The 17784-nt window shown below is 33.6% G+C and overlaps 1 protein-coding gene across 8 annotated transcripts in view; it reads left to right on the top strand.

Annotated features, from left to right (window-relative positions):
- The window catches only part of KIFAP3 (kinesin associated protein 3), a 219611-nt gene that overhangs the window by 128389 nt on the left and 73438 nt on the right, over positions 1–17784 (top strand). For all 8 annotated transcript variants that reach the window (XR_013174069.1, XM_077156924.1, XM_077156923.1 and 5 more), the window contains one exon: positions 13845–13945. Coding sequence is in view for 7 of the 8 variants with exons in the window: in XM_077156924.1 (XP_077013039.1) it covers positions 13845–13945 (101 nt within the window). In the remaining variant the exon portion in view is untranslated. The remainder of the gene's footprint in view (positions 1–13844; positions 13946–17784) is intronic.

Genomic DNA, 17784 nt, shown 5'->3' with positions numbered 1-17784 from the left:
ATGGGCAGTCATCAGGAGTCTCCGGTATGGCAGGTGAGAATAGTGTATTCTTTATTATCCTGGAGAATGTACTGTTAGCATTTCAAAAGTAACTTGATAAACTAAATTTTCTTAGTTTTTTATCTGATACACCAGGCACATATTTTGTTGCACATTTTGGTTGTTTTGGCTTGGATGTTCCATAAGCTAAGTATTGTTTTATTTTGTGGGGGCTGATGTTCAAAAGTGAACATAAATACCAAACTGAAATGTGCCCTTTAGGAAGGGCCTAGTTCATCATGACATCCATTCTTACGTGTCTTGAATATCACATAATGGCAGAGGAAGTATTTTATAGAGAGTACTCTTTAAAAAACAAATCTTTCCAATATACACTTACTTGGTTGTGTGGCTAAAATTCAAAACACTGAGCATACCAAATGCCAGCAAGGGTGTGTGAATAAACAGGAAGTCTTGTTCATTGCTGGTAGGGATGCAAAGTGGTATAGCTATTTTGAAATACAGTTTGGCAGTTTCTTACAAAGGTAAACATAGGCTTACCATATGATCCAGCAATTGCACTCCTACGTATATACCCAAAGGAGTTGAAAAATCATGTCCACATAAAAACCTGCACACAAATGTGTATAGCAGCTTTATTCATAATTGTTAAAAGTTGAAAGTAACCAAGATGCCTTTCAATATGTTGGCGACTGATTAAACAAACTCTGGTACATCTATACGAGGGAATATTATTCAGCAATAAAAAGAAATGAACTATCAACATGAAAACACATGGAGGAACTTGTGTATATTTCTCAGTAAAAGAAATCAGTCTGAAAAGGCTACATACCATATAATTCCAACTATATGACATTATGGAAAAGGCAAAACTATACAGACAGTAAAAAGATCAGTAATTGCCACAGGATAGATGAGGGACAAAGAGAATGGAACACAGGGCATTAGTAGCGCAATGAAACTATTCCATATGAAACCATAATAATGGATACATGGCGGGCCGCGGTGGCTCAGCGGGCAAAGTGCTTGCCTGCTATGCCGGAGGACCTCGGTTCGATTCCCGGCCCCAGCCCATGTAACAAAAACGGAGAAACAGAATACAATAAAAAAAACAAGAAAATGTTTAAAAAATGTTTCCCTTTCTTCCTTCCTTCCTTCCTTCTCTCTGTCTTTCCTTAAAAAAAAAAAAAAAAAAAATAATGGATACATGACATATTCATCAAAACCCATAAAACTGTATGTACAAAGACTAAATCTAACTTAAGCTATAGACTTTAATTACTAATGATGTATCAGTATTGGCAATAATAGATATAACACAGTAATGCAAAATGTCATGGAGAAATTTAGTGGGGATGGGAGCAGGGGAATATATGGGATCTCAATGTGCAGTTTTCTGTAAGTCTAAAACTGCTCTAAAATTAAAGTTTATTGAAAATGAATTTCTGTTATAAACTAGCACACATGGGTGCAAGGGTGGTTCAATGGTAGAATGTTTGTCTTCCATGTGGGAGACCCGGGTTCAATTCCCAGGCCATGCATCTAAAAAAAAAAAAGCACATGTGACAGGAACATAGTTATACATTCATATATTTTACTTATAATAAAAAGGAATTTGAAAAGCCATCCTTTAAAAACTCATTGAACATACCCCACTGCAAATTACTCATTAATCTACATGTAAATGAAAGAAAAAAGAAAACAGAAACAGATTTAATGTATTTTGAATAAAAACTGACAGATTTCACTGGTGAGCTCTTTTGAACAATTTTGAGTTTATACAATATTTAAAAATGTTTTTACATTTTTTAATTAAGTAATATTCTGAGTTTTCATGTCAGCTTTTAAAATTTTAACTTAAAATTTTAACTTAATTCTCAAAGGAATTTAAACTCAAGGGAATAAATCTTATAAAATATACAGGTCTTATCCTTCATATGTGAATTTTTGCATTTATTAAAATTATAATTATTGCGTTTGTTTAAAATAATCTGCCTAATGATTAGACAGATTAGGTAGCTGGCTGTGAATTATAGGGTAACAACCAGTTTCTACAATTTCTCTGATATCTTGTGAGTCTTCTCTATTAGAGAATTACAGAAATTCAGTGGTTAGAGCATCAATTTTCATACTTTTTAGTCTCTGGATCCTTAATACTTTTAAAGATTATTGAGGACCTAAAGAGTTTTTGTTTATGGAGGTTTTCCTATGATATTTATTATATTCAAAATTAAAATGGAAAAAATTTAAATATTTTAAAAACTTAAATAACAAAAAATAGAACATATGTTAACATAAATGTTTTTATAAGCATTTGAGTAAAATTAAAAATATAACTATATTTTTCCAAAATGAAAAAGTAGTGGAAAGAGTAACATTGTTTTGCATTTTGCAGATCTCTTTAAAGTTAGATTTAGTAGATGACTAAATCTACTAGCTTGCCTGTCTCCCTCAGTAATCTGTTGTGGTGTCACATTTGGTATCATAGCCTCTGGAAAACACCATGATACACTCATGAGAGAATGTGAGTAAAGAGTAGTTATAAAAATGATTTGACCTTGTAGACTATCCAGGGATGGTTTGAAAACTTCTGGATGAAAGCATTTCTTTAAAGTTTTCATTCCTATTAAATATATAAATCCCTGGTAGTAATAATATACAAGGAGCTTCAAATTAGCAGCACAAATTCATCTAGGAAACGTGTTTGATTGGGCCAAAATATACTTGATTTTTTTTTTTTTTAAATCTTTGTGTATGAATGTCTTTAGACTGGACCCAAACCCTCCCATTCCCCAAGGATAACTTTTACTTCCTCTTAGACATTTAATAATATTGACTGTTTTGCCTTGTGGACATTTGAGTATTCAGTACCACTCACATCTTAGTAAGAATCATTTTTACCAATTTCTTTGATGCTTTGTGAAGAGAATGGGGGAGGCATGTCATGGTATAGGTGGAAGGGGACTGAGAAAACTGAGCACAAAAGGATAGCAATATATATATATTGAGTTTGAAATACTTAACCAATACTGGGTTTCTAATACTGTGCGGTATTCATACTGCATATCTTTAGTCTGGTCATTCTCCCACTATTGATACCAGTGAAAAGCAGTGGGCTCTTTGCCCAGTGTGCTCAAATGACCAATTCATGGAATTTCAAAGAGAGAAAGAATTTATTGCTAAGCACGAAGCAGGAAATCAGATGGCCTATCGGCCTAAAAATCTCTCACCAAACTGCAGTAAATCTGATAGTTTTATAATATCAAAAGATGGGCAGGTCTTAGGATAATGAGCACAGTGGCTTGAGATGACGAAGTTAGAGATGATTTAATTGTGAGCATGCACAGATTGATTACATGCTTAGTCACAGAACGTATGTAAGAAAATGGCGACCTTAATATGCATGATTTTTAGTATTATGAGGTATAGGTCACTTATAGGTTAAAGTTTAAGCTATTATGCATGTGGGCCAATTTTGGCTAGATCCAGCTCCATTTAGCAAGATAGTTTTGGAATTAGGATGGACTATTTTGGGCTGATTCAAGGCCCTTCATTAGTAAACATTAGGGGCTGTCTTTAGTAATCATAAGTCCCTAAAGTTGAAAAGAGGATAAGGGGATACAACTGGGGGTCAGTAACAAGGTTTTTACAACTACAACATATAGATATAGATGTAGAAATATAGGATATATAGTTATACAGTCATTATCAGAGATCATGATAGCTGGATTACAGTTTAATAATTTCCCTCTTGCTATTCTAATATACTAGAAAGTAAAAAAGAAATATCTATATAATGAATCAATAATCATAATCATTTCTTAAATCCAAAATTCTTGGTTATACTCTTCTAAGTGTGAATTACATTCCTTCTACTTTGTCCTCAAACAACCAACACCTCTGTCTTCAACCTTTCAGGTCATTACCTTGCTTTCTATTTTAGTGAGAAAATAGAATCAGTAAGAAGAGAACTTCCATGAATTCATGTTACTACACTTACCCTCCTACCTGCATCTACCTCTGTATTTTCTCTTTTCTCCCTTTATTATTTGATATACTTGCCTCTGCTCTAAACAATAGGCCAACCCTCCCTCTCCATCCCATTCCCTCTCACTTATTCAGTATTCTTGCTGCAGCAATTTTCTCCTCTCGTATATCATTCCCATCGACAAACAAATGGGCTATTTCTTTCATCTTAAGAAAGAGTCTTCTTGACTCCCATTTTTACTCTTTCCCCCTCTAGCTATCATCCCATTTTTCTTTTCTTTTTGGCTTTTTGTTCTTTGAAAAAGTAGCACATATACATGCTGAAATAAGAATAAAATGAAAAGTTAGTTCCTCTACTCCATAAGCCACTTGTTTCCCAACCTGGAGACAACTATTAATAGCTTTCTATGTATCAGTCAGAATTTGCGTATGTTTTATAATGCATCTTTTTTGAGGGGGTTCATAAACAAGAACATATATACATTCTTCCATTATGGCAAAACTCAAAAAAGTTGTCTTCATTTTCTGTCTCCGATTTCTTTCCTCCCTTGCATATATATTCATATTCATATTTCCCCTCTCTCTCCCCTCCCTTTCTTTTCTCCTTCCTTCCCTGCTTCTCATTGTTCTGTACTCTTTTGAACTTACTGCCATTAGGCTTTCATTTCTCCCACCCTACCATTAATTACACTACTCCTTTCAAGTTCTGATCATTTCCACATTGCTAAATCCTATGGTCAATTCGCAGCATTCATACTAATCAACCTGTGAGAAGCATTTGATACAGTTGATCACTCCTTCGTCTTTTAATTTTTCTCATTTGTTTTCCTACACAGAGGACTCTTCTGGTTTTCCACCTAAGTACCCATTCTTTCTCAGTCTCCTTTTCTGCTTCCTCTTCATATCACTACTCTCTAAGCATAAGAATGCCCCTCACCTCACCCCAGGGTTTAGTCCTTGAGCTTTTTCTCTATCTACTTACTCCCTTAGTGATTTCATCCACTCGATTTAAAATATATATTGATAACTCCTAAATATAAATAGAAAAATAGATAATCCCAAGCTCTTCTCTGATATCCTTATTTCAGATGTTACCGCTTGCTTGCCTTATTAGCATCTAAGATTTAACACATTAAGAATTAAGCTCCTGATTTCCACTTCATCCTTCCACAATCCACTATTTTCATTCTTTACCATCACAGTGAATGGCAACTTCATCTTTCTAGTTAACCAAACCAAAAAACCTTTGGGGTTGGGGAGGAGGTTACCATTGACTCCACTCTTTCCTTTCTCCCATACATTCAATCTGTCAGCCACTGTCTTCTCTCCTAATTTAATATAGTAGCATCTTGACTGGTCTTTGTGCTTTTGCCCTTGCCCATGGTTTCTTTCTTTCTTTTTTTTCTTTTTTTTTTTTTTTTTTTTGCCATAGGCACATAGTTTCTTTTTAATACAGTGCAAAGAGTGATCCAATTAAAAGGTAAATCATGCTCAAAATTTTCCATTGCCTTCCAGTCTCAGAGAAAGAACCAAAGTCTTTACAGTGGCCTATAAGACTTCATAAATTCTGTCCCTGCTCCTTATGTCTCTGACTACATCTTCTAGTACTCTCTCCCTTGTTCTTTCTGCTGAGGTCATGCTGGCCTCCTTGCTCTCCACTGAACCTAACAGGCACACTCCTGTATCAGGACTTTTGTACTTCCTATTCTCTGCTTAGAATATTCTTTAGCTTTTTTCATGGCACATTCTCTCACTTCTTTTACGCTTTTCTGCCTGGTCACTCTATTTAAAATTTCAAACTAACTTTGCTGTTTATGGCAGGAAAATTGGGGCATCTAGATTCAATAACACATCAGAGCCTGTCTCAGTGCCACATGAGTCATTTCCAAAAGGATCCAAATTTTTAGTCAGAGTAATATTAGACTATATTGCCTTTTTTTGAAGATAAATTTGAGTTTTTCTAAGGTATTGCAAATGGATATGAATATTTCTACATTCTGTGAGTAGACCCAGAATTGATTTTAAGAGTAAGAATGGAACCAGGTTCGTTTTGATCTAGATTACACTTAGATAATCTGGATTTCAAGGCATTTTCCAGGGCTGTAGAAAGATTTTAACATCATGTAGAGAGCTGGACCACGTATTAAGTAATAAATATTTGATTTCTTCTAGTTGAGACAAGCCTGATTTCCTTTATTATTGAAGCTCATCAGAACAGTTACTGTTGGACTCTAAACTTTGATCACTTAGAAATTAAGGGTTATTTTCTTTGACCATCTATCATATGTCCTTAAAGGAACATTGAAAAAGTTAAGTTCTGAACATCCTTTGAAATTCTCCCACAATGTTAAATTCACTTTGTTCACGATATATTACTTTGGCCTAATTTTTAGTCTATCAAAAGTATCATAAAAAGAAGAAATAACGGCGGGCCACGGTGGCTCAGCAGTTCAGAATGCTTGCCTGCCAAGCCCGAGGACCCGGGTTCGATTCCCGGTGCCTGCCCATGTAAAAAAAAAAAGAAAGAAGAAGAAGAAATAAAACTTGTATTTATTTTGTGAAGAGAGCAATATTTTGCTGCTGACCTTTTCTGACTTGTTTATTAAAAGCTTTGGAAATCATTACGTTAATGTTTTTCCATTAGGAGGTGTTTCCTTTTTTTTTTTTTTTAACTAGGTTGCATTTATGATGGATTTCTTTAAGAAATTTTTTTGTTTATTTTTTAAAAACATGTTTTGGTCTGTTTATTACCAAACTGTTATGGAATTTCACACATCTGTTTCAGAATACAGTCCTCATAGACTGCTGTACTGTTTCTCAATTTTAATAGGCCTCATTTTTCCTATAAAGAAACCTGCATTTTCTTACCTGATCAAGTGAGCAAACAATAAGGGTCAGATGTGGCAAATGCTTTAACAAAAAGCACATGTCCAGAAGTCAGGGTGAGGTAGAGTCATATCAAGATTACTTGAAGTTATTAATGGCAGTAAAATTTATACTTCCTCCTGTTTTCCCAATTAAATCAAGAAGTGTTTTTTTCTTAAGAGTCTTCTACCACCAGCTGGTTCCAATACTGTTTGTGTGACTATTGCCTGGGGTGTCTGCGTTTCTATATGGTCAGAGTTTACCAAAGCATTTTAAGTCAATGATATGGCCCTGTAATAGCTAGAAAGCAGCTGTTGGTAAGGGCTTCATTTTGGTCCTTATCATTTATACCACAAGTATGCATATTTTATAGGGTGTATTACAAATAACTTGTATGTTCTGGATGTAATGAAAGATTGGTAGAGATGAGGTAATAAAATAATAGAAGGCAGAAATATTTGAAAAAGAATGTATATTACGAAGTAAAGTTCTATATACTAAAACAATGAAAATCCATCAAAAGTATATCAGAGCTATTTAGCTTAATTGTAAATTTGCAATTTCAGTTTCTCATAGTTTTGAAATTAAATAATTAGACATAAAATTTGTTTATCCATGAGTCATGGTATCACAAAACTGTTTTTACACTTGATATTTTCATATTAGTCATTGTAACCTATAAATTCTGTCCTTTATTCCCCCTTAAGTTTTGGTTTTTATCCAAGTTATCCTAAATTTTTATTAAATTCAAAGATACAGAACCCCAAACTGTGGACAAATCTATTATAAAACAGAAGGCCATCCTGTATAGTTGTAATCCTAAAAATTGATTTCCAAATTTAAGTTTAAGGCTATCTAATTGTCTTTGGTATGCATCTATATTTTAGGCTCTAATAAAGTAAGCATAAAGTTATATGGAAATATATTGAAGATGTTCAAATGCATTTTAATATATTTTTAGTGTATTTCAGTATACTCAATATACATGTTCAATAATTTTGCAATTATCTTGTAATTGTTTGTTTTCCCTGTGGCATTTTCATTATGTTGATCAGGCTTTGAGGGCTCTAATTCCTTTGTAAACTTAAAGTCACTTGTGATTTTTAAACATGTTACAGTCATATAGACTGTCTAGCAGTAATATATCACCCTTATGCTGTTCTGTTCTATGTGTTCTCATATTCCGACTTTTCTCTCATCTTTGCATGGAGCCTTTGTGACTTCAAAGGGTACTCTCTAGAAAGAAGACAGGGAATGTAGACGGGAGTGAGAATCTGGCTAATAATGTGGTCCATACCTGGTGTTCTCACTCTGTTTTCACAAAGTGTTGGGCTGGGTCTACTGCAGAAGCAGAAATTTGGCTTTGAGTTCTGCTATTCAGAACTCATATTTCTGCTTGACTGAACTGTGAATGGAAAATCCCAAGTGTCTTACAAAATTAGTAGCTGAATGACATTTATACTAATCACTTCAGAGATGAAAAATCTGAAGACATTTAAAATTCAAAACCTATCAACATGTGTTTTGCCCTTTAATTGGCAGAAAATCAATTGTGAGAACAGTCCAGAGAGAGCTGATTTTTTCTTCCTCCTCTGCTGTTCCTGCTGAACTACAGCTGCAAATTTCTTTAAAAAAGAAAAGGCAGTGTTTCTTATAAACTCCTGAATGTGCTTTATAAGTGCCATAATTCCCACAAAATCAGTTACTGGAGTTAATGACCAGTTTGTTAAGGAATTAACTGCCCCTCAGCTGGGAAGGACCAATTTTAGGGGAATGGTTGTGCAAATGCTAGGATAGTTCAATAACACTTTTCAAATAATGATCCAGCTAATTAATGGTGAATTCCTATGGAAATCCTATTGAAGTACTTATGACCTCTGCATTTAATAGCCAGTGAGTTCATCATGATTCATGTTTATTACCATAAATACCAAAAGCATCAAAATGACTAGGTCATTTTTTTCCACTCTGCCTTTATTACTTGAACAGATTTGACTAATCCACCTCCAGTCATTAAGAACCTGGTTCTCAAAATTTTCAGTCTTTTCACTGCTGTGCTTAAAATTCACAGAACCTTTGGTGCTATGCCAGCACACTGACTGTTGGCAGGCTGTTTTGACTTGGGATGTCAGTAGGGAATAATTGATGTCTATAAGTCTTAGAGGAGCCCTTTTGAAATGCTTGCTATTTGTAGGATGTGGAGGAATCATAGCTAGTTAGTTGGGGGTTACGGTTCCTAGTGATGAGTACTTAAGGGGAAATCCCTTGCCCTCCAAATTTCTTCCAGGAATTCATTTAGAATATATAAAATTTCTTTTTCTTAAGGTGTATTTTGTAAGAACTCAGATATCCTTTCTTCCAATGAATGAAAAGGGCCATTAATTTATAATGAAGGATAAGCTCTTAGACCATTTGATTTCTCTTGATGGCTGTTTATTGCAATGTGATCTGCAAATTAGGCTTTAAATAATAATATGCTGGCTGCCAGGGAGCCAGGGAGCCTCTGACTATACACTGTGCAGTGTATGAAGAGGTGCATTCGGGCTAATTCTAGACCTCTTACTATCCATATGTTCACTTTTGTCCTAAATTGCTTTGTCCTTTTGTTGTAGAGGTCTGCTAAGTGAATTTTTATCAAACAATTTATATAATCATTTATGATTGAGTGAATTAAGATACCTATATTTTATACTGCAGTCATTATTTTGCATTTCTGTAGGGGAGAGAGAAAATATGTGATTTGCAACAAAATACAAACTGTAATCATCAAGGTAGCATATGGGTAGGAAGACTATTTATAAAATATTTACATTCTTTTTAATACAAGAGCAAGTTCTAGTATACCATTTTTCATTTCTGAAATAAATACAAAAAGGGGGGGAAAAAGCCACATTCAATTATATAGGTGTTTATGTTCAAATTCTAGGAGATCCTTTTCCCAGTCAAAATTCAGAAGACACATTAGCAGCTTGAGTTAGATAGACCTCTGAGTACAATAGCGTAGTCCTTTAGATCTGTCATCACCTCCTTTCACACTCTTTCTACAGGGAAGAAATATCTTGGTTCAGTCTTACTCTAGTTTCTTTTGTTCATCCATGCTTAGCCCATAGTAAGGGGGAAACACTTCTGCTCATATAGGTTTAATTTTCTGAAATGTGCCGTTTCAAGGCAAATCAATCAGAGTAGCTAATTTGATGTTCGTCTTCAGTGTTCCTGGACTTCTTTTTCTGTGCCTTTCATCTTCTTGGTAGCCTATCACCTCTACCACCATTACCCGCTCAGAGAGTGAATGTAAGTTCCATTACAGATGGAAATCATAAAAGGAGGAGAGACTCACAATGTGTGTGTTGGGACAGGATGGTGGGAATGGGAGGATGGGGAAGGGCAGTGGGAGAGGTGTCATTTTTTTTTTTCAAGTTTTGTTTTCATTAAGAAATTTTTGTCTTTATGAGCTTGAAAGAATGATGAAGGCTTCTTATCAGATGCAGGTCACTGAGTGGAGCCTTAGGGTATAATGTAACTCTCCCAATCCTATGTTTCAGGAATAGCAGAGCTTTTTAGGAAAGTGAGGAGGTAGGACAAGTGGCTTAGCCACAGGCTCATCTTAGAGTCTTGCCTGTCTCCCAAAGCCACTTTATTTCTAAACTACATTTTACAGTTCCACTCTTGAGGACAGAAAAACATAAAGACAGCATGTTTATTAAAGGCACTTAATAGTACTGTTCTACTAGTAAAACAGAAAATTGTTATCAACATAGTGATGACAATAAATGACATTTATTGAATTGGCTTATTATGTGTCACATTCTGTGCTAATTGCTTTTTACCAGGATTCTCTCACCTAATCTTCACATAACAACCCTCTGAGAGTAGGTATAGTTATTATCCCCGGTTTCACAGACGGAGAAACTGAAGCACAGACATGGGGAAACAGAAACACATGCAATAAAGCTTGTAAGTGGTAGAGCCACAGTTTGAATCCAAATAGTCTGGCTGCAACAGCCTTACTGACCTTTAAAGCTTCTAGTTCATCTTGTCATAAAATCAAACACTGACTTGATAGCAGTTGTTCTCTGATGTAGTATGAGTGTGACCTGATAGCAGTTATTTTCTGATTTACTATGAGCAAGTTTCAGAACTTAGGTTGATATAGGTCTAGTTCCCAAAACTGCTTAGAAGATAATGCAGTTTCCATGTCAAGAAGTTCCTTCATTCAGCCTATTTGGCACAGGTCCTCTAAGAAGTATCTTGAGTTGTCTTTCTGCGTTCCATATCCTCTCTTCCCTCCCTTCCCTATCCCCTCACTGTTTTCCCCAAGATTCCCAGATCTGGCAGAGTCCCTTCTAACTGCATCTCCTTTTTTTACTATACCACAAGGGAATGGTGAACATATCATATTTATTCAGTATTATTTATTCACCTTTTTGTTGCCACCTGGAAAACTTAGTAAAAAGTACATGCATGGACTTTGTGGTCAGACCTAGGTTTTGAATCCCACTTTTAATTTTTTTTTTAATCTTTTGAAAGATTCAAACCTTCAATTAATGTAATTGCCTCATCTGCAAATGAAAGATAATAACTACCTCATCAATTGTTGTAAGGTCTAAATGAGAAAATCTATACTGAACAGGTAGTAGAAACACTTGTCACTGTTTGCTTCATTAGCCCTTTCTTTTCCCCCTTTGTTTTAAATTGTGGTTCTAGAAAGCTTAGCATCCCTAGAGCATATGTTTCCTTGAATCTTTTAATGCTCAGCACACTTTTGGAGATCCTGATCCTTTTAAGTAAAGCGTATGGGAAAATAGGGAAGTCTTGAGACATTTTTTAATAGAGGATCACAGGTAGAGAAGAATTAGGTATGGGAGAAGAGCAAGGAGCTTTCATCTTTGGCCATGTGTATGAAGAGAAAAGGAGAGAGAAAGCACAGGAGATCAGAATTAGATTGGCAGCAGAGTATGAATTGTCCTAATTTTTTGAAGGATATTTATTTTGCTATGTAAAAGTAATTAAGTTATTATTTCTGAGACATGTTTCTTACAGATATTATTAATCTGCTTTTTAAAATTACTGACTTTCTATTCTGATACATCCTCCTTGCCCTGAGTTGTCCTTTGCAAAGCTGTATATTTCATTAAATCTAAAAGACCTTCCTTGCTCCTCTTTTTATGGAATACACATCTCTTAAAAGCAAGTATTTCTCACCTCACATTCATCTCACTTTTCGTGAATGATGCACCACCATAAGACATTGCTTTTTAGAATCCTTTCATTGACACTGGCAGCAGACTCTCTTACAGTTTAGAATAGCTTCCTGTTTCATTCCTAGTCAGATTGGGTTTTAATATGTTTGATGATTTACTTTGTTAAAGAATCTCTTATATTGGTTTTTTATTTCTTTTGTTTCTTTTACCACTTAGCAAGTTGTGTAGCTTGGAATCCTACTTTTCAATGAATCCATTGCATAGGAAAAATATTTTCCAATAATATTTTGTAAAAATTAAACACTAATAGAACTATACCCACAGCTGAAAAACAGAAAGAACCTTGAATAACAGTGAGAAAGATACTTGCATTCAGACTATGCTTCAGGAAACTGTTGAAAATATTTAAAAATATGTCAGTCCTGGACAAAAGCTAAATGCTATGAAGGACACAAGGAATGCCTCTCTCCTTGGAGAATAAAGTTGGAATTTTTCTTTTTTAATCTGCATATCATGGAAACCTGTGTACAGATAGGTGTTCCTGTGGCAAGTGTGCTTTATACTAGAATAAGTATAAATTACTGCCCTCTATAGTATGAAAATGTTATTTTTTTCACACTATTGAAAATCTACAAATCTTTCCCACTTAAGTCTCTCTGATGCTAAGTATAAAATGTTGAGGCTGAGGAATATTTCTGTCTCTACTTTTCTCTTACTTGGAGTCATTTCACAATCTGTGCCTTACAAATCCCCCCAAATTTGTAATATATGCCTAATAAGTGGAAACAATAAGATAGAAAATATTTTAAGAACTCTAAATATCTTAATAATTTTGTTCTATAGTAGGCACAAGAATAAAGGCACTAAACTTATATTCTGTGTTGAAATATATTTTAAAATCTTCTTGATGTATTTTTTTGCCAACTGAGTTCACTTATACCTAATTTTTAAAAACTACAGATATTTTCAAGGATTTCTCATAATACAGAATTTTAAAAAATGATATTGTTTATTTGGGTAAGACTTTTAGCTGAAAAACTTTTCTAACTCTTGTTTTGTGATGGTTTTGATACCATTAATAGTTCTGTAAAACATGGTCTATTTGAGAGCAAATAGGAAGATTGCATGACATATTAAAGTCCCACCTCATTTTTCAAATCTGTATGTATCATTTGCTTTTGTTTTAGTTTCAATGTTTTATAAAACTAGAATAACCTTACCTAAGAAATTCTGAGACTGTCCTTAGACTACAGTTACTTTAGTGTTTAGCATCTTATAGTCATGTATTTTATTGTTGTTGTTTTATGTTGCAAATACTATTCTATTTCTTTCGTCATTTGGATGAATTTTTTAGTTTCAGAATCATAGTAATAAAATGAACATTTTAGTTTCTACTTCTTTTGCATCACTTCTGTCAATGAACTGTGTTAATCACAAATTTTGATAAAATGATAAGAGAGGGAGACCAATATTGGGCTACTGAAAACAATTCTTAGAATTTTTTCCCCAAAAGCATAGTTTTTACAGGATAGATGTTCTCTCAGAAGTTAATGATATAACACAGATAACATGGGCATGCTCAAAACTTTGAAATTTGAAATAAGGAGCTCAAAATATTTTCCTGATATTTGATTTGGAAGTTTAAAAGCATTTGTGCATTAATCTGAGTCTATTATGCCAAAAATATATGTATAAATTTATACGCACATCGATAAATATGTGTGTATGTATATATATAGCTACATATAAACGTAGTTACATATCATCATATCCATGGTATTTTATTCCCAGGAAATGAAAACTACAAACAAATAGCAATGTGTGTTCTTTACCACATAAGCATGGATGACCGCTTTAAGTCAATGTTTGCATACACTGACTGTATACCACAGGTAAGTGGTTTAAGTGTTTTAAAAAAAACATTTAAGAAGCATGAATTTTTACTTTCTTCTCTTCCTCTTGCCAGATCTACTTTTCCTTTTAAAAATATACTTCCTCTTATTAATAATATATATTTGTTATAGAAAACTTGGAAAACACAAAAAAGTATAAAAAATGACAAGTTTGTGTTATCCTAAACCCAGAGATAATATCTAATACTTCAGTACATCTCCTTCCTTGTACTTGAAAAAATAATATATTTGTATAAAATAGTATATATTATTGTATATTACCTTATTTACATAATAGATTGTAAGTATTCTCCCCTGTCACTGAATATTTTTCAAAAACTATTTCTAATAGTTCAGTTTTATATATGGTTGATGGTTTTAAATGCTTTGCATTCTCTAATGAGAAAATGCTTTATCAAAATTCTTAGATTATTTTGATAGCATTGTTCTTAAAGATTTTTGTTATAACTCAGTTGTTTGATATATTTCATGTGTTATATCTGTTTGCTTTGAATGAGTTTACTGATTTTTTACCTGAAATATAAGTAGAGATTCTGTACATATGTTTTTACTCTTTTACATTTATAGAACCACTGTTGTACCATATATTTTTATTAAACTGGTCTGCACTAAATTGAATATCTGATGATTTTTAATATTAACTTATTTTTTAGAAAATGGTTTTCTAAAATAGTAAAAGCAAAACTGTAGGATATAAAATATATAATAAAAATAACACACTTTCCAAAATATTTTGGAAGAATATGACTTGAAAGATTTAACTTATTAAAATAATTTGTGATAAGAGTCCTACTAGGAATTCCTTGCTAGCCTAATGTGAGTTTTTTTAACATATGCTACTTGAAAAATAAATTAAAATATAGCAAAAAATTTGCAATTTCCCATTTTATTATTTTTTTATTAACCATCTTCCTAGTCATTACAAATTAGCAAGACAGTAATAAAATTGAACTTGCTGTTCCATAATTTTGACACTTTACCTGTATGCAATTTAAAAAATTGACAGATTCTCAAAGATAATTTCTTAGCCTTTTATATCAGAAGATTAAACTATGTTTGTTTATTGGAAATAGACAACCCTCACAAAATATAAAGCGTATCTTATCTAACAAGGCAGGGCTCTTATAAAGATAACGTATGTCAGACTGTAGCCAATGCTAAGCCTGGCTACAGCTTAGCATTGGCTTTGTCGAACAAGTTTTCAATAAAAGAGTTGCCATGTCAAAGGGAGATTACAGGTGATTTACTATGGTCTCACTCCATATGTTCCAAGGGTTTCTGCTTTGCAGTTTCAAAGGGTGTTCCTTTTCCAATCCTATTTAGTGTCAGAACTTCATTGACTACAGGATATGAACTGGAAAGCAGCCAAACAAGGATAGTATTCTTGCCTACATTGATTGTTTATATCCAGTTTAGATTAAAAAGAGAATAACATTAAATAAGAGCACACTAAAGGGGTGGGAAACTTATTTTGTTGAAATTTGTATTTGGAGTTACCTGACTGTGGTCACTTTTAGACATTGTTATTATTGCAGTTTAACTGTGTGTGTAGAAAATTCTCTCATAACTTTTTAAGAACGGTATTCATAAATGTTTTCTTGCGAGACAGTTTTCCAACATCTGCAGTGGTGGAATTTTTTGAACATTATATTTCATGAACCAAAAAATCTTCCAAAACTCATACAGGGGTTAGGATTTTTTTTTTTTTTAATTCAGCTCTTATGGGAATATGTTACCAAATTATGTTGTAAAATCTTGAAGCTTTTTTAGTATGAGGACTTATTTTGAGAAAGCTAAATGATATTCTAGAATATATTTGTTTCTAAATGCTGTCCAGCCTACAACTTATACTTCAGGGCTCAATTTTGACATTTTCAGGGAAAACTTGGCATGGTTTAATTGCCATCTGGTGCCAAATTCATTGCAGAATAAAAGAATCGTGGAAAGCAAATCAGGAATCAAATTGAAATTTCCAAGTTTCTTTCAGGAATCCAAAGCTATTTCTTTCACAGGTTTTGCTGCACAAAGTAATGTTTATAATGCTAGTAAAGCTTTAAATCATTTATGACAGTAATTTTAGCCTCCTATTAAAGAAAACTACATCCAAGGTTGAGGATTTCATAGAATTAATGTAATATTCTGTTCTTTTTGAAATTAAGCGCATTGATTTTGTTTAATGAAGATTTTCTACTACTGCAGATAAATTTTCCAAATGAGAATCCTAAAATGACTTTGAAGATAGGAAAGCAATGACTCAGTAATAATCAGTTTTATTGATCAAAAAGAATTTGGGAGTATGGTCATATTCTTTATTTACATTAGCTAATGTATGTAAAGGAGCTTTAAAAGTGCTATAGTAAGGTAATATTAGCAAAATATGAAGTCTTTCTCAACATTCTGGACCCATTCATAGTCTGATTTAAATATTGCCTTTCTGTTGCATGTTTATAAGATAAACCTGTAATTACATTACAGTTCACTTTTATAAAATATTTAACATCCCATGCAGAGTAGGTGATTATGTACATAACATGCCTTATAATCTCTCACCTTACTTTATTGCCTCTAATTATCCAGTATATTCAGATTTTCTTTCCTGGTTTTGACACTATTCTGCAAAATCTTTGTGCCAGGTCAAGTCTTTCTTCTTACATGATCTTAATGATCTAAATTGGTGGATTGTTTTAGGTAAGCCTACTTGGAATAAGCAGGAGTTAATAGTTGTATTCTAATAATAGTTAAAAGTACACATTAACAGTTCATTGCTGTTTAGACCTCTGTGATGCATGCTTTGTTTAATAGGTGCAAATGTCATCCAGATGCTTATAAACGTATTTATTGGTAATAGAAAGGCCAATCAAAATACTTGGTTAGGTAGTGATGTCATGGTGATATTTAATATTTTACCCTAGAACAGTGTACAAGACTATTCATATCTATCCACATGTTTTCCACCACAGTTGTCCTATATGGCCCCTCTTTGATCTACATACTTCCTTTTAGCTGAATGCTGGTAAACGTCCTTTCTGACAGCCCCCTTTGCTCTTGCCTGCCATTATCTGCCGAAGTTCAGAAACCAGAGCATCACTTCAAACAGGAGAGTTAGGGAGTAGCCAGTCAGAAGAGATTCCTGAGGCATGCAAAGTTCTGGCATAATCATTCAAAGATGTTTGGGTTGGAGGTGGGGGTGGTAGAGGTGTATGTGAATACAGAGAGCAGTGGGGGTTGGCCTCTGGTCACTGGTAAATAAGTGAAGTCAGGTGCCAGAGAGTCTAGACACAGTGATTTCAGTCATGGCTCTTTGGTATCTGATACTCAATATGGGACTTGTCTGATTGAATGCTATTGCCTCTTCATTGCCCAGACTGAGCTCTTTTAGAGCCTTCTTGTTAAATCAGTAAAAGATGACAATGGACATAGTTTAAAAAGAACAAATCTAATTTTAATATTTCCTAGTTGCCAGCAATTACACTTAACTTTTGAAGTGCTATGGGTAGCATGAATGAAGAGAAAATGTTGCATGTGGAGTTCTAACTGAAGTATTTTAAAATTTGAATGCTTAACTAAAATTGAAGTATTTTTCTTTTTATTTTGAAAAACTAATTCTATATCACTATATATTCCACTCACATTTAGCCCTAATTTCTCTTGATTGTGGGGGAGGGTTGGGTAAGATTTCAACCATTATTAAAAAAAAAAAAAAAAGAACTCTTGAGTATTTATTTCTACACAGGATTTAACATAGAAATTACCAAAATATTTTATGTCCTCAATAGCCGTATATTTGAGGGTGGTTTTCATATTACGAAAGTTAACTT

Source organism: Tamandua tetradactyla, chromosome 4, assembly GCF_023851605.1.
Source record: "Tamandua tetradactyla isolate mTamTet1 chromosome 4, mTamTet1.pri, whole genome shotgun sequence".
Lineage (NCBI taxonomy): Eukaryota > Metazoa > Chordata > Mammalia > Pilosa > Myrmecophagidae > Tamandua > Tamandua tetradactyla.
Note: the sequence above shows the minus strand (reverse complement) of the source record. Positions and strands in the feature narration are given on the sequence as shown.